The sequence below is a fragment of the Strix uralensis genome, chromosome 2 (assembly GCF_047716275.1).
Source record: "Strix uralensis isolate ZFMK-TIS-50842 chromosome 2, bStrUra1, whole genome shotgun sequence".
NCBI lineage: Eukaryota > Metazoa > Chordata > Aves > Strigiformes > Strigidae > Strix > Strix uralensis.
In genome coordinates, this window is record NC_133973.1 from 78,658,918 (window position 1) to 78,683,332 (window position 24,415).

At 37.8% G+C, this 24,415-nt stretch overlaps 1 protein-coding gene across 3 annotated transcripts in view; it reads left to right on the forward strand.

The window, feature by feature from the left end:
* STK24 (serine/threonine kinase 24) overlaps positions 1-23,152 on the forward strand; it is a 68,523-nt gene extending 45,371 nt beyond the window's left edge. For all 3 annotated transcript variants that reach the window (XM_074859385.1, XM_074859386.1, XM_074859387.1), the window contains 8 exons: positions 1,813-1,921; positions 2,036-2,193; positions 8,995-9,180; positions 9,432-9,577; positions 11,713-11,836; positions 12,767-12,835; positions 16,732-16,868; positions 19,274-23,152. In XM_074859385.1, coding sequence (XP_074715486.1) covers positions 1,813-1,921; positions 2,036-2,193; positions 8,995-9,180; positions 9,432-9,577; positions 11,713-11,836; positions 12,767-12,835; positions 16,732-16,868; positions 19,274-19,310 — 966 coding nt within the window. In that variant the 3' untranslated portion in view covers positions 19,311-23,152. The remainder of the gene's footprint in view (positions 1-1,812; positions 1,922-2,035; positions 2,194-8,994; positions 9,181-9,431; positions 9,578-11,712; positions 11,837-12,766; positions 12,836-16,731; positions 16,869-19,273) is intronic.
* Positions 23,153-24,415: the final 1,263 nt, after the last annotated feature.

Sequence of the window (24,415 nt, forward strand, 5' to 3'; positions counted from 1 at the left end):
GATCAGAGACCCTCCTGCTGTATCCTATGGCGAGAGGTCAGGCTGCCCCCCTGACACCATGGAGGTCCATGGTGGAGCAGATGCCCACCTGCAGCCCATGGAGGACCCCACACTGGAGCAGGTGGCTGCACCTGAAGAAGGTCGGGACTCTGTGGGAAGAACTAGTCCCTACTGTAGTAGTTCAGCGTTGAGAGGACTACAGCATGTGGGGGTGACCCACACTGGAGCAGCAGGGGAATGGCTGGAGCCCGTGGGAAGGAACTCATGTTGGAGAAAGTTCATGGAGGACTATCTCCCATGAGAGGGACCCCATGCTGAAGCAGGGGAGAATGCGAGGAGTCCTCTCCCCTGAGGAGGAAGGAGTGGCAGACTGACCATAACCCCGTTCCCTGCCCCCTGTACTACTAAGGGGCAGGAGGTAGAGAGATTGGGAGCAAAACTGAGCCTGGGAAGAACAGAGGGGTGGGGGGAAGGTGTTTTTAGATGTGGTAATGCTTCTTATGGTCCTACTGTGTCTATTAAGTGTTGTCCTTGTTAGTGTCTGAATTAAAGTGATGTTCTCTTTTTCTTCCCCTAATGAGTCTGTTTTTTGCCTATGACTGTAATGGGTGAGTCATCCCTCCCTGTCCATATCTCAATTCCTGAGCCTTTTACTTTATTTTCTCCTTCCCATTCCTGAGGGAGAAGAGATGAGTGAATGGCTGTGTAGTGCTCAGTTGCCCTCTGGGCTTGAACCAGTACAGCTTGTTGCCTAGAAATAGTACAGTCTGTGGTCACATCCTTAATGTTATTGAAGAAACTGTGACACAGAACTGAAATCATCATGGAAATGTACATTAAGCATCTTGTGTGTGCTTCGTTAATTTTCAGTGTATGTTCTGCTGCATGTTTTCTTAGTTCTAACATGCACATTATGGTTCTCAGCTAGAATCTGGTAGGACAACTGGCACATGTTATCACATTTCCCTACTCAAGGCAAGACTGAATGGGAACCTTGAATTCCATGTTCGAAGTGTATACATGTCATGTTAAGCTGGTGTTTACTTGAATATGCACTGGCTTCTTTGAAAATCATGCCTCACATGCCCTCATTGGTTAAGCAGCCTCTCTGGGTAGTGACCTTTCCTCTGTGCCTTTAGAGTTACTAGCATACTCACTTCTAGAATTTTTATCAGTTGTAGAGAGCTCTGAGATCTTCTACCACTGCTGTTTCTTTTCATAAGAATTAAATTACTTGGAACTTTTAATTCTAACAATTTTCAGATTTATACCTCCAGGTTTATATGAAAAAAGCACTTTGGGTTGACTTTTAGAGAGCTTCACAAAATTCCTTGCAGTATATAGTAACAGAACATGTGATTGATTATGGTACCTTTTTTGCCTTAATACAGGGCCTGGGGAGTTGCACATCGAAGTTCAGTATATTGTTAATAATCAGATTACAATGTAAATGCTTTTCAGACTCAAGAGTATATATGTATGACGGGACCACAAACAGTAACTTGAAACTGTGTCATTACGGAGCCTTTAACAAACTTTTAAGTGTTTTAGATAAATGAAGTATTTCTTTGCCAGTTGTTCATAAGGCCACTTAGTTTAGAACAATGTATTTTTTAAAAGAATATTCTGTGTTGTATCTCATATTATGAAGTTAGCAAATTGGAAATTTTGAGGTGTGACAGAAGGAGTTTTGCAGGTTTTTCTATAGTCAGTGTTATTTCTGTTCTGTTTCTCCTTTACATATATATAAATATGTATATACACACACATATATATAAAAATATATATAAAAATAAATCTTGTGTCTCCTAGTTAGAACCTGGTTCACTTGAGGAAACCCAGATTGCTACAATATTGAGGGAGATACTCAAAGGACTTGATTATTTGCATTCAGAAAAGAAAATCCACAGAGATATTAAAGGTAAATTTTTCTTTTTTTACTTGTAATAATATTAGAAGAGCTCATGCAGTATAAATGAACGCCCTTCCAGTGTCAAATGTCTTAATTACTGCTATTTCCTCTTCTTTATTCCAGCTGCTAATGTATTGCTATCTGAACAAGGAGAAGTAAAACTAGCAGACTTCGGAGTAGCAGGGCAACTAACAGATACACAGATAAAGAGGAATACCTTTGTGGGAACACCATTTTGGATGGCACCTGAAGTAATAAAGCAATCGGCATATGATTCGAAGGTAAGGTCTTTCAAGGCATTAGCCAAAATCCCTTCCTTTTAAAATTTGAATTGCATAGGTTGGTCTTCAGAATGTAGCTAATAACTTTGGCTGTGTCTAGACAGATGTACATTTAGATAATACCTAGCACCTAAAACTGTTGGCAAGGAAAGAATCTTTCCTAATTTATATCCAAACCTTAAGTTTCCTAGTGTATTAAGCCCCTCCAGATAGCAAGAAATATTATAATACTGACAGGTACATATTGTAACCTTTTATCCCATTTTTATTGATGAGTATTTTTGATGGTTGTTTAAAAGTAGAAGAGAACAAATACAAACAAAATGTTAATATACTTCCACTTTTTTTTTTTAAAAAAAAAAAAGACAGCAACACTGTTGAAGAATATGGATTTGGTGGGTGTGAAACCATTGTTTGATAGTGCTGTTACCCATCTGTGGAAGAATATGCCACATAGGTCTACGCTACTCTCTGGCCATGTTCTTTTAGATATTTTGCACAGGGAGGGTTTAATGTTTTGTATCAAATTTGCTCATTTGTAGATATTCACATTACACAGGATTTTGATTTAGCAGAGTGGTACAGCAGCATAGTGAAATCACAACACAAGCACAATATATCAATTCTAATATACAGTTGGATCGCAATAGAAATGTGATTCCCGCTACTGGTCTCCCTATGCTCACCAGCATGGCACTGGGTGTCCCCAGTTGCTGGGAAGGAATACGTGCATTGAAGCCAGCTCAAGCCCGTTGCACTTTTCAAAGTTCTTTTTGTTAGTTATTCAGTTTTTATACTTCTAGTAGGCTGAGTTGCATATACACCTCCTTGCCGCCCTTCCCTTCCCCCTCCCCCATGCTGGTCTGGCTAGCTCAGTAAGGCATTGTTCTAAGGATTATATTGGGGAAGGCTATTTGCACAACCTGATAACCCACTGATGTAGCTGTATATCTGAAACAAAGGTCACCCTCACGTCCCACTTGTGTTAAGATCAGCTTTTTTTATGATAATTAGCAGTCATTCCTTATGTTCTTCCCTGAGCTCATTTTTCTTGCCCATCTCCTCTGATCTCCTTGTAGTGATTTGTTGATTGGTTACATCTCCATGCAATGAGACAGGTTGGTGTGTTTCCTTCCACCCTCATCCACGTAAGGAACTCACCAATACTGACTCTAGCCTAGACTGTAGTATTACTTCCTTCTCTCTTTAATATCTTTCTGTAGGGAGGCTATTTAAAAATAACTAGCAGAGCTCTGTAGGGCCTCTAGAAGCCTAAATGACCACAAATTCCCAATTTGAAGGTTGAGTAAACCATTTTTTTTGGTGGATGATTGTTTTGGGGGTTTTTTGTTTGTTTTTGGTTTTGGGGTATTGATGGTTGGGGTTTTTTTGAGGTTTGGCTTCTGGGAATGATCTTCACTTGGACAAAGTATGATTCAGTCCTTGGGTTTTGAATTATGGCTGTTTCAGTCTCCAATGTCATGTGGACATAAAAAGGTCTTGGATACTTCATCAGTTCCGAGGAAGGCCAGAGATCAAGTTTTGAATGAACTAGAGATACTTATTTGCATCTGTGAACCTTTTGGCACTCAGACCGGACTAAATTGTATAGACAATAGTTTGGCTGTTGTTGCACAACAACCTCTTCGGAAAGCCAGTTTATTTTAAGATAGTCTTATGCATATGTGAGAACACAGACATCCAGAGCTAACCTCATTTTCCTTCTATAAGCTGGCAATGCTTGAGGAGGTGTTAGGTAGGACTGTCCTCTTCATAGCATAGTCCCTGTGAGGTGCAATTTCCATTACGTAGTTGCTGTGTTACCCAGTTTTGTTCTTTGTCCTGTTGAATCTTCTTACTTCCCACATGCTGATGGGTTCCCAATAAAAGCTTGTAAGTGTCCTGTTAACACTACCTTAGGCACAGTTCACCTGCTTCTTTCCTCATTTACTGTATGCCTCACACCAACTGTTAAATTGTTTACTGCTCCTTTTCTGATTGGATTGATGTCTTTGTTCATGCCGACATATAGCACAAATAGCACAACTGTGCAAGGCAAAGCAAAACCTAAGTTATGACATAAAACTACTAACCAGGCTAAAGGCAGGCAGATGCATCCTGACGTCTAACATTGCCAATTATTGCTATAAAGCTTAAGGTCTCCTTGTTGATTCAGCACTATTATCACTTGTCTTAATATTACAGATAGTTGGTGGATTTCCTGACCATGGCTTACACTATATTATTAACATAACTCATGCAAGAACTATTATTCCAATGTATTGATTTCCATTTGAAGCAGTTTCGAATATTAAGATGTAGTTAAACCTTCTTTAAATTCAGATATGCTTGTGAGTTAACCATGCTGTCAAACACAGATTCCAGAATTGAAGAGACAAACTTCTGTGGAATTGCCTTGTGTGAAGCACTTAAAATATTTTTGGTTAAAACAGTATATCTTTATGGTCTTTGCGTTACTTTATAATATTTTAGCAGTTACTTTAATGTCTCTTAAGATTATGTAAAAGTAGTGAATTCTTAACATAAGCTGATGATTTTGCATGTAGTCTTTCTTTTTTTCCCAAATGTATGTTATGGGAATGTATGTGTATAATTTATTTTTTCTTTTGTTAAGGTAGAGAAGCGGGTCTTTTTACAGATAAAAAAATGTCTGCATTTTTGAAAAATGCTGTTTTAATTCAGGATGCAAATGCATACGTTTTGTGTATTTTTTTCTTTTAAAATATGTGACACATAACAATGTAAACCAAGTCCCAATTTATGTTCCCAGTACTGTGCTCTCAAAATTATGTGAGGTTTTTTGGACTGCTTTATGCATATGTGAGCTGTGTATTCCTTAACTGTCATACAGAATTTGCCCATTCCATTCTTGCTTTATTCAGTCCCATTCCCAAAGTGTTTTGTGTCCTTAAGATATTCCTGTTACTCTTTCTCAGATCATATATTGCAAGGTATATTTATAAGGCATTCCAACAACTTGTCTTTATTGCCTAAAAAATAATCAGGGTATGTAATTTTTGACACAGATACTAAATTTCAGCAGCTTCTGTCAGACTTTTGTAAACAATAAGTCAGACTGATATATTTGAGAACACAGGATTAGCAGGTGGCTTGTGTGAGAGAGTACGTTAGCTATAATGTTTGCATTTTAATGTGCTCAGTAGCTAATGTGAGAGGTGTACTTGAGAGCAAAAATTTCAACTTCATTTTTCGTTTTCTTATGTAGTTTATTTTTAAAGCCCAAGTAATCCAAGGGGGTGATAAAATCTAGCTGCTAAAGAAACTCAGCCATGGGGGAAAATAGTGAAATGTCAAAACATGGCTGCAATCATTACCTTAAAGGTACCACCTGTTTTTTAAATTTCTTTTCCTTTTTAATTTATCTTTTCCCATACCATTTACTTCCTTCTATCCAAGCTATTTGTTCTTTGATATAATGTCTTCATGGGATCTTTCCCTTCTTCCTAATTTCTGTTACTTTGGCAATAGTTCTTACTACTTCTTCCTGTTTTGATTCCTTTCTTCATCTGAAAGTCAGCATCTTTTCTCATCTACTACAGTTTTCTCATATCTAGTCCCCTGTCCTTTCTACTATATAACTTCTAACAGAAAAAATTAAATATTTAATTTTAAAATGTGTTTCTCTTGCACATAGCCTGTTTTCTTTGACAAGAGCTTCAAAGTCAGACTAAATTTTACTCATTAGAATGGAAGAGAAAAGGCTTGTGGCAGTACTGCTATAAATAGTAGCTCCCAGTGAGTTGCTGACTCTCATCTGAACTTGGAAGAGTAATTTTTATTCAAGATTTGAACTGTAAAAACCATAACACGTGGTAAAACTTAATGATGATATAGTGTCATCACTTCTTAAGGTCTGCATTTGGAGGACTGATTTGCGTTTGTTCTGGAGTTCCATTGTCACAGACAAGTGCATCCTAGAAATGCCTAGTTGGATACACAGGCAGTTGGTGCTTACATCCCTGTTTTGAGTTCCTTTCTTATCTGTGAAAGGAGAGCTTACAGTTCCAGAGGAATTTATGGGGGTTTATTCTTGATGCTTCCAACAGGAATGGGCTTCCAAAACCCATCTCAGCCTTCAAAGAATTCAGTGTGCAGCTGTGGCTTGTTGAAGATTTTCATTCCTTTTTTGTGGAGGAAGGTCACTAGCAGTAGAAAGTTATAAATATATGAGGAAAAAAAATGAAGTATTTATATATGTGTGTGCGCATATGGATATCCATACACACATACACATATAAGTTTGATTTTTGTACCTATATATACACATGCTCCATCTGTGACTGAAAGTCTGGCAGAAGAAATTCTATCCATTTATATGGTTTTAACACATTCCTGTTGAGAAACTGAAATTCAGAATAAATTGGAAATAATAATGCTCAGTTGTTAACATGAAGACTCATCTTCACAGGTGACATTTTTCTTTCATAACCAAGAAAACCTTTCCTGATAGAGCAGTTACTCACAATTATATTCAGACTTGAGGAGAGTTTAGCTGATAATGCTGTGATTAAGATAAATGAAACTCGGAGCTCATATACTTATGTAATCCTCTGTACTTAGTGTGAGATGGCAGTTCTGTAACATGGGTTAACAAAATCTCATAAATTTGATGGTGTGCTAATTGACTAATTTTTTTTTTCCATACTTACTTGCAAAATTAAGTAACTAGGCTCTTAACAATAGAATACTCTCTGAACAAGGAAGGAAGAGCTTGTTTTTAGTCAGACAATGTATCTGTGGAGTGGATGCATGCATTGCAGCTACCAGCCTGTAGTCCTGTATGAGTTAGTCAGAGATAACCTAGCATATCAACTGAGCAGACACAGATAGGTTAGAGGGACACTGAGTAATGACAGCAGTGATAAGTGAAATCTCTATCCAGTACTTGGAAATAGATCTGTTTACAGTGTAGCAAAGTTCCAAATGCTCTGTTTGCAGGTAAAACCAGACAGCTCACTTAAGATCTTTCCTGTTTTCCTGAGAATAAGTCTTTGTTCTGCTTTCACTTCAAAACAACCCAGAAAAAGCAAAACATAATATTTTTGATTGCTATCTTGCCCTTTGGAACAGATGTTTTTGTGAAATTTTTTTTCTTTCACCTTTCTGAGGTGTTTATTCATCCATTGTTTTGACTTTTAGGTTTGTTGTTTCAGCAGAACATAGAGAAACCTGATGCATTATGTCACATTACTTCAGGCAGATTTGGCAATAGGATTTGGATCTAGGGAGGTAGTGTTCCCTAGAAAGAGTAGCACATTTTGATTATGAAAACCTATGAAACAAATATATTTAAATAATCTTCCCTAAAAACACAGTATGTCTGTTGTGGCATCCAGTAACAATGTGAATCCAACTCATCAATGAAATTAAATGGTAGTGGATGTAGCACTGGTTTCTGCTGCATTACTTGATTTGTCCCTCTAATTGGCAGTGAGCCTTTGGATCTGCATTTCGCATGTGCGTGACTTAGAGAAGTTTGATTTAGATCAGGCCTTCTTGGCCTACAAGACATGGCTCACAGGAGAAGGTCTATAAAGCAGATCAGGTAGAAAAGTGCTGTCAATATTTCAGAAGCTACTTGGACCGAATACTTAACTGGTTGAAATCGTGGGTTGAAAAAAGTTGAATAATACTGTTCTAGACTACGTTTCTCTAGTCTGTGAATAAGAATGATATATAAAACAGTGTTAAACCCCAGGAAAATTATATTCTAATGTATTAAATTTCTGATGGTTGTACTAGATGATGCTTGTTGAGGAAAAATCTTGTGCATGTTGTAACGTTTTCCTGTATGCCAATATTTGAGTCTTGCCCTATCTTTACATAGTGTACTTGAACATGGTGGCTAAAATACTAGTTTATGACAACTCTACCATTACTTTTTAAAAATATTTTTGTTTCAAGATCAGTTATAACTGTTAGTGTTATAGTATTGATTTCAAAAAGTTTTAAAACTCTAGTAAGTAGAACTGCTTTATGCTGTGGAGTAAAAACAACCAAGGAACTCTGTGTACTTCATTTTATGTGTTTAACCACATAAACCAGACCATGATAACAAAAACAATTTACATATAAAATTATTTACAGTAAAGGTTTAAAATCTGCCTTTGCCAAGTACGTTGGTTTTGTCTGGGATAGTAGCTACTGCAAAGAAAATTAACTCTATGGGGCTGTGTTTTGGATTTGTGCTGGAAACAGAGTTGATAATACAGAGATGTTCTGGTTATTGCTGAGCAATTCTTACACAGTCAAGGCCTTTTCTGCTCCTCACACCACTCTGCCAGCGAGTAGACTAGGGGTGTACAAAAAGTTGGGAGGAGGGACAGCTGACCCCAACTGACCAAAGGGATATTCCATAACATACAATGTCATGCTCAGCAATAAAACTAGGGGGAAGGTGGGCCGGGGGCTGCTGCTCTGGGACTGCCTAGGCATTGGTCAGTCGGTGGTGAGCAATTGTTTTAGTTTGCATCACTTGGCTTTCTTCAGTTTTATTTCTCTCTGTTATTTTCCTTTTTGCTACATCTGTTATAATGATAATAATTATTATTGTATTTCAATTATTAAACTGTTCTTATCTCAACCCACGAGTTTTTTCACTTTTACTGTTCCAATTCTCTTTTTCCCCCATCCAGCTGCAGGCAGAGTGAGCAAGTGGCTGTATGGTGCTTAGTTGCCAGCTGGGGTTAAACCACAACAACAAGCAACACTGTTTCTTTTCTTTCTCCAACCTAATCTTAAAAGCATTGTTTCTTACAGGCAGATATCTGGTCATTAGGCATAACCGCCATAGAACTTGCAAAAGGAGAGCCACCTCATTCAGAATTACATCCAATGAAGGTTTTGTTCCTCATTCCTAAGAACAATCCACCAACACTGGAAGGAAACTTCAGTAAATCCCTCAAAGAATTTGTTGAGGCCTGCTTAAACAAGGACCCAAGCTTTGTGAGTTTCATCTGTTTGTCGATCTATAGTAGAGAACTTGACGGGTTTACATGAATTACATGAATAAGTGCAGTTCAGCTTTTCTAATATGGGGCAACATGTTTACCAGCATCTTTTTTTTTTTTTTTTTAGATACTGTATATATTTAAAATCTCATTTGTATCAGTACTGAATTCTGGATTTCTTAGTCTTTTTATAGTAAGTCATTTAACACTCTCAGATGCAGTAAAATTTTTTTTTTTTTTTTTAAGAGACCTACTGCAAAAGAGCTCTTAAAACACAAGTTTATTTTACGAAACTCAAAGAAAACTTCTTACCTGACTGACCTTATTGATAGGCACAAGAGATGGAAGTCTGAACAAAGTCACGATGACTCCAGTTCTGATGACTCAGATACGTAAGTTTGACAAGTTTGTAAAATGTCCTTTGTAAATATAGGAGCCGAATAGTTGTTTTTAGCATATATATTCCTGTAGTCTTTTGGTTAAAGCTTTTCAGTTTAGCAGCCTGGGTAAACTAATGAAATCTTAATTTCATTATTGCAAGGAATTTCATGCAACTAACATTCACTGACAACAATTCTGGCCCATTCTATACTACGTTCTCTTTTATGGAGGGTCTAGGGTTCTTCCTAGACGTAGAGCCAGCTGTTACTCCTGTCATGTGTGCACATGGCCACCTAAGGAGGGCAGTTGTTTCCTTGGTGGCAGGTTGTCCCTTATTTTGGCTATCTGAGTAAATGGGCAGAATCATATCCTTGCATCTAAGAGAGGGTTATTGGAAAATGCTTCCGTGATAATGGGGTTTTGGGGTACAAACCATATTACCTAGGTTTTTTTATGTGAGGTTTCTTCCTTCTGTCCTTCCAGGAAGGTTGGGCCATTACACCATGATAGTCATGAAAAGTCAGAGTATTTATTGAAAATGGAGAAGTGCTGTAAATATTTCCAGATTTCTTTCTGTTCCAATTTTTACTTCTCTCCATCAAGTTCTGATGTTCAGTAGGTTCATGAATTGGTTTCCTTAGGAAACCAAGTTACAAATAGTTATCACTTAGTTAAAAAACTAACTTTGTTAGTCTAAAAGTAATTTTGAAAATAGTAGGTATCATCAGATTACACACTTTTGAAAATCAAGTGAAGGGATTGCCACAATTTATTCACAAATGGATTAAATTCCTCGTAAACACAACTATTCTCTGCCGTTTCAGTCTGTGTGCTAATGGCAAGCATCAGGCTGGTTATGATTTCTTGGCTGCCATTACAGCTGTATATTTGTCCTACATTCCTAATGGCTTCATGCCTTCCAGTGATCACAGTTCCAGCCCCAAACCAGCTCTGATTTGGAAGGTAAATTACTAGTCCCAATACTGGTCTCAGTTACTAACTGAGGTTTGAGGTTACAGTTCATTGTTCTTGTGGAATGGCAGACCAGCTTTAATAGCTTGGCATAGGAGAATAGTGGAACTAGAATGGTTATTGAGTGCTGGTGAGGCAATTTAACATTATGTCTAAGCCTGCCTTCCCCTCCTCTGCTTCCACAGCAACCCTTGTATTAGATGTGATAAAAGGGTGAGTTGATTTGGCATGCTGGAATACTAACTTTCCAAATCGAGAAATACTTTTCTATTGGATCAAGTTACTAGAGCTCATGTATACAAGGAGGGTAGACCTACCTCTTTCAGTAACAGCCAGAAGTTCTGTGTGACTTCAAGCAGAAATCCTGGAGAATTTTCTTACACTGATCACATGCTTTTTGACTTGGTAGGCTGTGGTAAATACTTCTTGTACAATGGCCATTAGGTGCCCTTTTAATTGGTAGATTTCTTGCAAATCACTTTTAATGCACAGATCAGAAAGAAATGAACTTAGAGAAGGATCTTTATGGTCATGAGATGAGAAATGTAATGCAGTGAGTGATTTTTGGTCTTTTAACTTAGTAGGAGTTACAGAAAGAAGTACTATGCCACAAAACATGAGGCAAAAGATTGATTTATGGTAATGTTGTTTGTTAAAGCCATGCTGTATCTGTACTTTTTTAGCCATTTGTTTTGGAGTGGGAAATTTAACTTGCTAACGGGCTGGGGATGCACTGTTTTCCTCAAAGGTATTCTAAACTAGTGTCTTAGCTGTTTTCCTAGGCAAAAAAGTGGATTAAGTCTTTTAATTTTTTCCCCTTTCCCTAATGATTTGAGATACTCTGGTTAAAGCCAGTTTTCCGATAACAACAAAGCACTTCATGTTACTTGTTTATCTAACTTGGGAAAATGTTTTCAATCTGTAATGCCTCTCTTTTGTTTTGAAGTTAATTTAATATGTAGTGAAGTATCTAGGTTTCTTTTTTTTTTTTTTTAATTTCCCCCAAAGATAAATTATGCTACTTTTCATACTTGTCTTTATTCTTATTGGCTTGCACAATAGAATCCTGATTTTGGTCTTGACTGTAGTTTTTATGTTTAGTGTGTATATTGAATGAACATGGACAATAAGGTGTAGGTAATAGAACTTTTTCTTTTTTTCCCCTCCCTTGAAGTGAACCAGATGGCCAGGCTTCAGGTGGGAGTGATTCAGGAGAGTGGATCTTTACAATAAGAGAAAAAGACCCCAAGAATCTAGAGAATGGAGCAGCCCAGCCTTTGGAGTTGCAAAGAAATAAGGTGCTCAAAATACTGACTGTATTATATAAGGAGATAATTTCTTGCTTTAGTAATTTAGTGGGGTGATTTTCATTTTATACCTTTAAAAGCATTTAAATTGTAAAAGTTTCAGAACTTTTGCTAAGAAAGTATATTCTACAGTAGCCTTTCACAAAATGTCTTGAGTAAGTCTTGAAGTTTAGGTATTCTGTAAATGTGTCCTTTTTCTGTAGTTTGTGAAATATGTACCAAAATATTTCTGTAGTTTGTGAAATATTACCACTGGAGGAAGACCAGGCAGTATTTTATTTTAAAAATCTTCCTTCTATAAATTAAACTTAAACCATACAGTACAGTACAAAGCTAGGCTGGGGTTCTGGGGAAGGCATTCTGGTCTTTTAGGAAAAAAGACTACAGTGTAGCAAAGAATAAAATGTGCATGTGTCCAAAAAAAAACCAAACCCCAAAAACCAAACCACTCAACCCATAAGGGTTGTTTAGGAGTTGCTCCATCATACTTTCTGCACTCTGTGTGGCTAGGGCAGGTGGTTGCTACCCTGGCTCTGAAAGTTCTGTGTGTGTGTTCTTACCAGAACTGGAGAAATAAAAGAAAAATGTTGTATCATATGTGGGAGGAACCTAGTAAATATCAGCATGTCTATGACTTAGTACATGCTCAGTAGGATTGTGGGGTTCTTTGTTTTGGCGGGTTTTTTTGTTTGTTTTGAGCTTGCATGTATTTGGAGGCTCAATTAAACTTTGAGGCTCATTTTCCAGAGTGCTTTGGAATAGTCTGTTGTAGAACATTTTACATATTTGTATATACTTAGAAACAGATTTTTCATAAAGTGTAGCATGTTGGAACTATTTCTTTCTTTAAGTAGAAACAGAATACAGTGAGGATGCTTTTTTTCTGAAATAAAATTGGTCACAATTTTGTTTTCTTTAAAGGAAAAGGATATCTCAAAGAGGCCTCTATCCCAATGCCTGTCTACGGTTATATCCCCTTTATTTGAAGAGGTAAGTTATTGCTTTAAAACTTAACAATTTTAGGATTTATGTCTCTGAAAAATAGAAAAATGTAATGGATGACACCTAAGGGTTCTACAAACCATTTGGAACTTGATGTGTTACAGTTTTAGCTGTACCTTTGCTTTCATGCATGTCTGCTTTTGAGGTCTTTGTCTTCCTTCTAACAATACTTCATATGCATGGTAGCAACATGAACCATGCTAGCCTAAAGCAAAGAATGTGAAAACCAAAAAGGTATGTAAATGTTTGGATTGTAGCATTCCATGTTTTGACACTGCTTTATCTCTTTATCTGTCGTTTTATCACAAATTTCAGGTTCTTCCATGTTCCAAGATATGGCTGTGGACCAGATCAGCAAGAACCTAACTTTTGAATTTCAGTGCTGAAAACTGTATTTTGTTCCCATTCTGAGTTTTATATTTTTTTATATTTGTTTTTCCAAATACTTAAAAACAACTTCAGAAAAAATCTTATGAAGGGTAAGCCAGATATTTATGAAGGTGTGATTATTTTAAAAAGCTGATAGAATTCTAAGAAACAAAAAGTCCCCTCTCACCCTAGATTTGATATGAAAATTTAATGATTTCAATCATTGCAACTGTTACAGAAATAAATTTCGAGAAATTGTTCTAATAAAAGGATGTTGTCTTAATTTTGTTTTAATGAATAAAGTCCTGCTTCAGAGGGTTATGATTGAATTTTGCATGTTGCTCATTAAGAATATTGAGTGCAGTAAGGCAGTTAAATTTATTTTAAAGGGATGACTTCTGTATTGGTTATTCAGACTCCAGTGTTAAATCAGACTGTCTTTCTTCTATGTAAAGTGGAAAACACTTTAAACAGGGATTTTTTTGGGACATTTTCCATTGCAGTTCTTTATATCTTACCCAGTTGCTTGCCTCTGAGAATTTCTTTCAATTCCCTACCCTTCCATCTCCCAAACATTCTTCTAGTTGATGTGCTTCTCCTTTAGGTCTTCCTTCTCCTTTTCCAATACCAGGCATGACACAGGTCCTGCATCCACTGTCTTCCCCACTCCATCCTCCATTTTTATCCTTTATTTTTCATTTTCTCTCCACTATTCCCTTTATTACCTGTCTTCTAGCTATCTCTGCTCTGGGTTCTTCCTTCCCATGGTGTTTCTACCTAGTTGCTGTGCCGTTCTTTACCTTTCTTGCTTCCCATTTTCATTTTCAAGGCCATTCTTTTAATTGCCACTTGCTGATGCCTGTGTGTATAGGATTCCCCTAGTACTGCTGCAGCAACACAAACATTTTTCATTGCAGTCCTTATTAAGATTGACATTTACTTTCATCTCTATGGCATGTAGAGGCTACAGAAAAATTTTTCCTCACATGCTTGTTTGTTGTATCTTTTCATGCTATGGGAGAAGACTCTTGGTCTGGTATCTTCTGTTTGGTTCATATTTTAAACTCCTCCTCCATGCAACTTTTGGTGGATAGCCACAACTTTCCCAAACTGTTCCAGAATCTCATTGCAGGGTTTCCTTTTTCTTAGGGGCATGGCCACTGTCTCTGCTGTCTGAAGGAAGCCTTATGTTACATTTTCAGCGTTCCATTTGTTTAGCATTCAAACCACAGATATCTGTACCTTCAGGAATTATTGCTAGCTAAGTTAGTGAGTTACTCCATGGAACTCCTCCAAGAAGAACAAAGCTGGCCATTCAGAGCTTTTTGTCATCATGGAGGTTTCAAAGCTTTTGGCAGAGAAGATGGGTGTAAAAACCAACTGCGGTCCTTAATCTTACAGGGTGGTAATCTTGTGTGGTCTGCATCCTTCTCCTTCAGTTGAACTCTGATGCAACTTAAGAGCCTGGCTGAAGAGGCTTGCTCAGCTACGGGGCCCTGCTGCTCTGTGTTGCTGGTGCTGAAGCTTGGTGCACTTCAGCAAAGCAATTAAAAGAACAAACAAACAAAACACCCAACGCCAAACAGAACAAAACCTCAAACAACAGAAAGCAAAATGCACCCTGAAAATGAACAAAGCTGTCATGTTTGTCAGTTATATGTGATCTTCACTGACCAGCTACCACCCTGCTGTGGTTTTGTTCTCCTTATCAGAGGACACTGGCCAAATGCTGCATGCAGGGACTCATTCTGGGTTCCTTTTTGAAGGCAGAAGATCTGGAGATGTCCTTTGTTGTAATGTTCCCACTATTGTCTACTTCTAGCATCTCATCCTCAAGCTTCCTGGTATAGACTAAGACACAGTTAGTTATTACTGGGAAAAGAAAAGGCATTTGTGTCTTCCTGTTACCTATGCTTTGTATGCAAGATCTCACTCTTGAGCATCCTGAAAAGAAGCCACAAGCAGCAGCCAAAGAAGAGTGCAGAAGCCTTCCTACTGCTGTGGTTGTACCTCGGCTGTTGTATATACACACAGAATCCTCTTGATTTCCTTTCGTTGAGACCTATACCTATAAGACGTTGCTAAATGTGGAACTAGAACAATGATTATTTCCTTTATTTTTTCCCTTGCAAGACTCAGATTCCTTTTTAAATAAAAACAGTTCTTTAATGATCATGGGAACTCTTGAACTGTAGTTCCTGACACCTGTTGAAAGTCCTGAAAGGCTGCTTTAATGCTTGGACATCTCTGAAGAACTTCACTGCCACTTTGTTCCCTCTGGAATGTCTTGTACTACACTGAACTCAAAATTGTCTTGATCTATTACTTCTGCTTTCTGCTGCTTTTTGGGGATCATGCTTATTCCATGTGGCAATCCTCTGTGCTATACTTAAGCAGGGCCAAAAGTGTATGCATGCGTTATGTCTCAGAAAGTGGCACAAACTTGCCATTTGTTCAAGCTGAGCTTTCTTCATTACTGGTAGTAAAGGCGTAAAGGCAGACTGGCTATAGGTCCAGCATTCAGAGATGACTTTAAAATTAATTGAATAATTTGTAGATAAATATGTAGAAGAATATTTCACTGCTCTTCAGTTCTGCGTAAACAACTCAAACTCTTTGGTCTAAAGCACTCATATGCCCAGTTAGCTTTTGACTGGCATATTTTTTTCACCAGTTTGGTGGGTTTTTTTTCTTCCCTGAGAAATGGCTCCAATTCCATCCTTCTTAAGAGAATGCTGCTGCAAAACAGCTCTTGACAACAGCTGTAGTGATAAATGTGGAGAGAAACCTGTAAATGCAGACATCCAACCTGCTGGGGAAAGGCCAGTCCCTGAAAGAAGACCATGCCTTCATTCACCTTTACTACTGGTAACTGGCACTTTCTTCCAAGGAAGCCCAGACCCTGCTGAGATTTTTGAACATTTAGTGAGTTGAGAAAGCAAGCATTTTACCAGCCATACTTAGCATGTTATACCAGCTTCTACACAAGCAAAGCACTGAGACCTTCCCTCTGAGCCCTCAGTTTCTGCCTAGTTGTGGGATTCTACACTTCGAGGGGAGATGAGAGTGTGCTCGGGGTACTCTGTTGATAGTTGACAGAGTGAAAACATTTTCTAACAGTGCTTGCACAAGTGCACCTGTGATGTATATAAGCTCTAGGTGTACAAGTATGTATACTAAAGTGAGTGTGTGTAAGCAGCACATCTCGAAACCAAACAGCTACAGGTAAATAGTGCATCATTCTTGGAATACTCTGTCATAATTTTTGAATGTGAGCATGCTGAAAGGGTATATGAATGATTGAAGACTTGTAAAGATGAATGACATCCTGATAACTACTGAAAAGACTAACTTCAGGGTGAAAAAAGACTTCAGGATGTGAGGGTGTATAATGAAAGTCAAATCCTGACATTGTGAACACTGGCAGTCACTTCCTAACAAGCTTTTGCATTATATCATTTATAGAAATATTTATTAATATCTTCTTAATACATGTCTTCCTGTTTTTCTTTCAGTTGAAAGAGAAGAGCGAAGTGTGTGGTGGTAACACAGATTCTATAGAAGAACTGAGAAAGGCTATTTATTTAGCTGAAGAGGCTTGTCCAGGCATTGCAGACAACATGGTGTCACACCTTGTGCAGAGGATTCAGAGGTAATGAAACTGTTTCCCTAAGGGTTACAGAAGATTGCATATGTGATTCTACAAATATTTGACTAGTGTTAAATTGAAAGAATTAATTTCTATTTATAATAGAGGAAAATACCACTTGTGCTTACAGTTTGTACAGTTGTGTTTGCTTAGTAGAAGAAAGTCGAATCATATCAGCAGTTCTAATTTCTAGCTTCAGGTGATAGCCCACACGTACATTCACCCTGTTTGTGTGCATGCTCTGTGTCAAATGAGACTGGACAGCCTTTTCCCTTTGCAGTTCCTGTCAGGGACATTCACACTTTCTTAATGTCTGGGTGTATGTTGCAGAGGATGCCCCGTGTCACTCTTAATTTCTTTTATCCACTTTGATAAATGGACTGTTCAGTTAGTTTGTGTTTCTTTTGGTCACATAGCAAGTGGTTCCTTGTTCATTCCTTAAAGATAGTCTGTATGGCCTTTAGGTGGTATCTCCAAACCCAGCATTTTGTATTACCTTAAGAGACCAAATTTCCCAAGAGATTTTCTAACTACCTAGGCTAGGAATATATTCTTAACAAACTCAATTTGCTGTTCTTTTAATGCTACACAAGAAAAGATCGGGGTATGAATTTCAAAATTACTGCTTGAAGAGACTTCAAAAGCAACCTTGAATCCAGGAGCCCACAGCTGTCGTGAATCAACACCATCCAGGTTGGATTGCTTGGTACTAGAAAAAACTCATGGACTGCTACGCTGAAAAAGATCACCCTTAGCAGGTGTCTCCCTTACACTGTCTCAAACCACAGCTTGGTAAACCTTAAGGTTTAAAAAGTTCACACCTCTGAAGTTAAAGCAGAGGATTGCCAGGCTGACACTTTGTCATTCAATAAAAAAAATCAGTGCCAAGAAATTGCAATCAGTCATGTTTCTTGCTTTCTGGGCTGGTAAGCATGAAGCCCGGTCAGCATCTCTAGTGCTACAAGGTCACTCCTTGATGCCAGATGTCCTGATTCTCTTTTAGTTTATCCTGACAGGCTTGAAAGACTTTCTGGAGCTTCCATCTCAGTTGGTTTCCATTAGGGGTTCCAAAACTGACCCCAGACTTTCATCAGCCCAATCTGTTAGTGTCAAGTTTCTATCAGCCTGGTACAGGGCCTTCCTGGAACTGGGAGCCTTTTGATGCTGTAATTTAAGCTGAAAATGACCGTGTGGAGACAGGCTTTCCACGGGGCACTTCTTTTGTGGATGCTGGAGATGATCTTACTTGTTCCTGTCACGACAGCAACAGTCATCATTTTTTGTCCTACGAGATAGATTTCAGAACCCTTTACATACCTATTTAGCATTTTGTCTTCTTTCTCTTCTGCTTCCTTGGAATATTGCTGGTTTTCTCAGTCATAATGTCTTATAACAGTAGAGGCAGGCACTTAATTTTCTTTGAAGGAGAGAAAGAAATAGTCATAGAGAATGTTTGTTGCTGGGTCACATCTGGATGAACTTTCTCTTAGTCATTCCAGGGATGATATTCAGCTTGTATGTGATCATGACTAGCACTCCTTCCAGAAAGTGAGTGAAAGAAATGAATGGCAGGATTCCACCCCTAAAAAGGAGTTTGGACCATTCCATAGCTTAGTAGGTATTCCTCATGGATAAAGCTATTTTTGGAGCTAGTCAACGTCTGAAAAGATAGTTCCTTCTTTGAATACTGCAAGAAATATGCAAGAAATATGCTCTGTTACATAATTAAGTCATTCATTGTATCCACTTAGAATATACTCTCAATTTGATAGCTAACTGTTGAAGATGGCTCTTCATCAATATGTTTCTAGTGAGACTTTCATTCCCCTTATGATTGGTTAAAACTGGATTTCCCAGGTTTGTCTGAATGAATTAGTTGGGCCCCTCAGAAGAGCTGCCCAATAACTTGAGTGAATTCATTTACCTTCCCCCTCCAGTTTTGATCTCTGATGTTTTACAAAGTTTATTGAAAGCTTAACATGATTGAAATGTGTGCTTCTTTCTTTGGACGATATAAGAATCTGCTTAGACCAAGAAATACAGGTTTTCTGCCCCAGTAGTATTTTGGAAAGATTCTGATGTAGACTTGCCAAGTAGGAAAGTTGGAATCACTAAACGTTGCCCCCCGTATACAGAATTATTACATCATCATATACTTCTCAGTAACACACTTGAGCATGGGTTGTTCCTATTCATTAGAAAAGCAGCGACGTTCTAATAGGGTGTATTTTACATGTTGTTCAGCTCTATAGCTTTTGTCTTCAAAGCACGGCAGCAGTGGTGGGTGTCATTCTGCAAGGAAAAAGGCTGGAACTTCAACAGTGTGAAATGGAATAACTTTCAGTTGCTGCTTGTTGTAGAAGGCCTTCCTGAGAGTCACGACGATAATTATTTCTTTTCCTCTTCAGATACTCACTAGCTGGAGGAAGTACTTCATCCTACTGACATGCTGTTCCTGACTTTTCTAAGACAACAGAGATCCCACGGTGTCTGCATTGAAGGCGCACACCCCAATGTTGTTGTTCTGCCCCTCAGTCACTGGAATGTCCTTTGATGGAAGGACATTCCTAAATGTACAAGAGTGAAAAGGAAGTCTCTCAGATGGAGGCAGTCTTTTTCAGCTCATTAAAGCTGTAATATTTTTTAATGATAATGCACATATTCCAGGGAGGTGTCTTTTTGTAAAATCTGAAATGTATATTTAGGTTTGTGATAGAGAAATTGAAGATGTTGAGAAACCTCAGGTATCTTGCTTTAAGAATTCCACTGGGAGATGGAGTATGTTTGTTGGAATTGTGTACAGATATGTATATAATGTCTTTTTTTAACTGAAAGCCTTTCAACGTGCATAAGGAATCACTGTGTACAAAATGGTAAAGTGCTTTTGTAGATAATGTTAGTGGGGTAAATATTTGACAGGCCATAACTGAGTATTGCCTTGCCTTTATTACATGTAAATTTTGAATTATGTGATAAGTGAATCTTGGCTTGATTTTTGTATGTGAAGGATTTGCCATTGAAAGAGTTAATCCTGTACTATGGAACCTTCTATTTGTACCTCAGCAAAGACACAAATTTTATTCTGTTTTTCCAGTATTTCCTCCTTTTTATCTATATTCTGAGCGTGACTTTCTAATTATGGTACGACTTCTGGTTGTTTTAAATTTAATACACCTTGTCTCTCAAAGCTTTAAATTATTGTTTCCTAAAGAATGAGCTCTTTCATATTTTCAGTTTTAAATTGTGCCAATGCAAATTCTGAACCCTATGTATTGTTCAATTTTAGTAATAGATATTTGTGAAGCTTGTAGTGAAATTCAGATATGATCTTTTTTCACCTGAACATGTTTGAATGCTCACACAAATAAATCTTTATTACCTTCCTTTATTCTGAAATATCTCATTAAGATGTTGGCTCTGAGACAGTGGCAAGTATTTCTTCATCATGCCTATTTTTGTCACTAAAATAAATGTCTTGCAACGTAAAAGAAAAATAGATTTGATATTCGGTCTTGTTGCCTAAATCTGTACATCTCTTTACTGAAAGGGATAGACATTAGACAGAAAGATCACAAAACTGAGCCTGAGCATTGTATGCTATGTCCTATTACTTGGCTCCCCAGAAAACAGTTACTTCTTGAAAATTCTGAATTCTGAAATTTTCACTGTTGCTGTGAGCACTCCTAGATAGCTGACTTATGATTTATAGTTCTTGGAAATGGTAACATTAGTTACACACACAGTTGATTAGGTAACTGCTTTTTTTTTTTTTTTCCCCCCACAATATTACTCTGAGGTTTGCCTTTGTTTCACCAAGGCTATATTCAGGTGCTTCTTGTTCTGGTAGCTAAGAGAGCATTTTTGCTTGTTTTTAATGAAGAAATTGATGATTTTATGTTTTGCATGACAGTGAGATAATTTATGTGTTTAATTTTTTAAAAAAAAGTGTTTTGGAACAGAAAGGATTAAAATTTTAAAAGTATAGGCAAATCTACTAGGCTTGGTACAAAAAGACCCCGGTTCTCTAACCATTTTGGAAGCTTGTGTGCTCTCCTTGCAGGACTTCATATCACCATGGTAGCCCTTATTCTATGCATATTCATAGCCTTAATCATTAATTTAATAATTTAACAGTTAGAGGACACTGTCATGCTAACAGAGCTAGGAAACTTCTGCCCAGGTTGAAACAACAGTTGGAAGAAATGGGTGTATGTGCACTCCTTGGAGCCATAGTCTTAGACACAACACGTTTGCCATTACAATGAGGTAATGGTTTCCCTTTATGGCTAAATAAATTGAAGGTAAATTGAACGATGCATAAGTTTGCGCAATGGTTTATAACTCCTCTTTGATTAGTATCTTTATGTTGTTTTGTGTGCTCTTAAACATTAAGGATAGGCTTATCCTTGAGGAAACAAATGTAGCTCTGCTATCGTGAAATGCGCATCTGAATTCAGCACAATGGGAAATTTACCTGTTAAGGTCTCCATATTAAAACATTCAGCCATTCAATAAATATGTGCTGTTACAGCATATGGAAATAAACAGATGTGTTTGCATTTGAAATACAAATAGAATAATGGAAGCTTTTCCCCAGTCATCTGTTAATGTAAGGACTTGAAATTAAAGCGAGCTTACTTGGAGATGCACACCACTCAGAGATTCAGTGGGGAAGTTAAATTTATGGTGCTGGCTGGAATTCAAAAATTTCTCAGAAAATTGAATGAAGTTCTAAGGTACGCTGGTTTTGAACAAAAGTTACGCATACATTTTTTTGAGTCGCATTTGATTTGCGTTCCAGGACTGTATGTTGAGGAAATACTTCTGTGAGTAGATTTGCTTGGTGAATGTGTCCCTTGGTTTATGAGGTGAAGATGAGTCAGACCTACAGCAAGGCCAACGGGCCAAAAAGCTGGGACATTTAGAAAAAGACAAGACCTCATTTATGGTAGAGATGTGTATTTTTATATGTAATATATATAGATTATTTAAAGATAGACTATCTTAAACTGAGATTCACTGAAAAAAAGCGTGCTGTATGTAAGATTACAATCATTTGCTATTGAAAAGTGTGATGCTTTAAAAATCAGATCTATATTGGTAACAGAAGAGCTTCATTTGAAAGAAGCATGGCCTCAGTTTCTGAAAGAAAAAGAAGTGTATTGATATTTTTGAGAGGTCGTTTCATGCTAAAAACATGTCTGTGTTATAATGTTGCACTGATGATTTTTCTGTGCAGGTAGTACTTCTTCACTCAGTCTTTGAAGATACTAAGCGAGAAGCTATCCCTATTTATGCAAACATTTAAATTAGTGGAACTGCGTGTCAGGGATTTGAAGATTAGGCAGTAAATAAAGTCACTGTTTAAAAAAAAAATAAAATCGGTCATTTGAACTGAAGGCTTGCTTTTGTAAGTATCAGATGTGTGATCTATTTTTTTAAACTTAATTTTCCTTGCAGTTGCACTTTGTAGTTGATCACCAGTTTACTAAAGGATGATGGCATGATCGCTGTAGTACCGAATGCTTCTGGTGTGGTAACAAAGCAGCTCTTTCTCTGCCGTGCCGTGGCTCCTTTGCAGCCCCAAACGTTAAAAGGGGGTATGGCGAGATGAACCAGTGACTGCAGGATGAAGTAGCGGTGGTGGCCTGCTCTCGCTGCGCAGTGGGTGGGCACAGGGCGAAGGGAAGGGCATGCGTGTTGGCCCTTCACGGCAAAGTAGCCGGCATCTTGTGAGTTCACGTCCTCCTCTGCCTGCCTGTGCTTTTACTGTACTTGTGAAACGTCTCGTTTAGCTCTTACTACTTTATGTGGTGTTCCATATTATTCTTTTAAACAAGGTGGTACCAGTTTGTAATAGCTTTACATTAGCCTTACTTTTAAGGAAACATATTTTTGTCTTCAAAAACATCACCATTGGAAGGTTATCAGAAGTGCTGATAAGCACAGGTATAATGCAAGGATCAGTACAATCGCAGATTATTTTTCTAAGTTGCTGTGGAGGAGCTTGAAGTATAGCACATCTGCAAGCTTGCTCTTTTTAACTGTATTTTGCAGGTGTGCTAGTAATTGCACTGACCATATGCAGTAGACAAATTTGTATGTAATGGTTTTCTGCCTTCTTTTAAAGCATGATTACAGAGGACAATTAAGTGTATACCTTGTTTTCTGTAATATTGCTGCCTGTTTATAACCATGTATTTAAGTTTTGCTTTTGTCACTCTACACCAAGATAATAAAACTCCTTGTGAAATACATGACCTAGAAATAAAGAAGGAAAAGTTTAATGAATTTTTGCTGAGTGGTCAGTAAGATGAGATTCAGGGGTCTCCTTCCAGGAGGGGATGCTCTTGCGGGTTTCTAAGCTCAGTTATTGCCCACGTGTCAGTAACAGTAAGCAGAAAGTTTATAAATCGGTGTTCAGTTTTTAATCGTAAGAATACCAGAATTTGTACAAGAGAAAACTTGTTTAAACTCCAACAACAAACACTTTCTGAGCAAGAACATTGAGAATATTTTTTTTTGGTTGGGTAATTTAGTAAGCTTGTATCTCACAGATGGCCTAACCATGTGGGAAGTTTAGTTCCTTTCATGATTAAGGCTTTTTTATGTACACATACAAGTGATTGATAGTGTACTGTTCTGTTAAATATGTGCAGTTCTAGATTACAGTTTGTCCTATAATAAGACAATGTGCCACTTTGCAGATGGCAACGATTTAAAACCCGCTTTGTATTCCCCATCCTGCCAGCCCAGTGAAACCGATGAAGAGCTCACATCAAGTTGCATTAACTTAACCCCACACATCACATCCTTAATTACCCATGTAACTGGTGACAAACTGGGTGACAGCTGCACTCCTGTAATTATATTTCATTACTATTTTCTCCTGTTAAAAAAAAAATACGTGTGCCACGTTGCCAGGTTTTTTTTTTCCCACTATCAACTTTGCTGTGCCCCGGGGGGGGCGGTGAGGGGGGATTGTTTGTATCTGCACATCCATTAATTATGCTAATTTTTTTTTTTCCTTTTTTGAGGGAGACCATGTAATTGGCCCTGTATAAAAAGGGAAAATGGTCAAAATCAGGCTTTTCAAGTCCTGCTTGTTTCTCTGTTTTGTTCTTGGCTGATAGGATGGTGGGATATTGCCCCTGGTTTTATCTCTGCGATGAGTTTTCCTTGTGAGACCTCTTTCCTCTAGTCAGGATCTTTATTGAGATTTCTGCAATCACAGCATGTGTTTCCCTATCTAACTTCTCTTTCAGTCTGCCATTTTTGGCTGCTTTCACCTGAATTTACAAAGGCATTGAGGTCTCAAGTGTTTAATTAAAATGTTGTGACAATAGGTAGGCCTGAGGTATATTTATTAATAAATACATCTTTAAGTTAGGCAGCAGAGAAACGATGGAGAAGCTTAGTCTTGTGGAAAAACAAAAATCCACAGGAGTCCAGGCTTTGCTGATCCCATTGTGTACGGTGCAAGTTCCTATGGCAGTAAAGTTCCTGTTTTGCTTTTAGTTCATTATTTGAAGCTGATTATTTATGGTGAG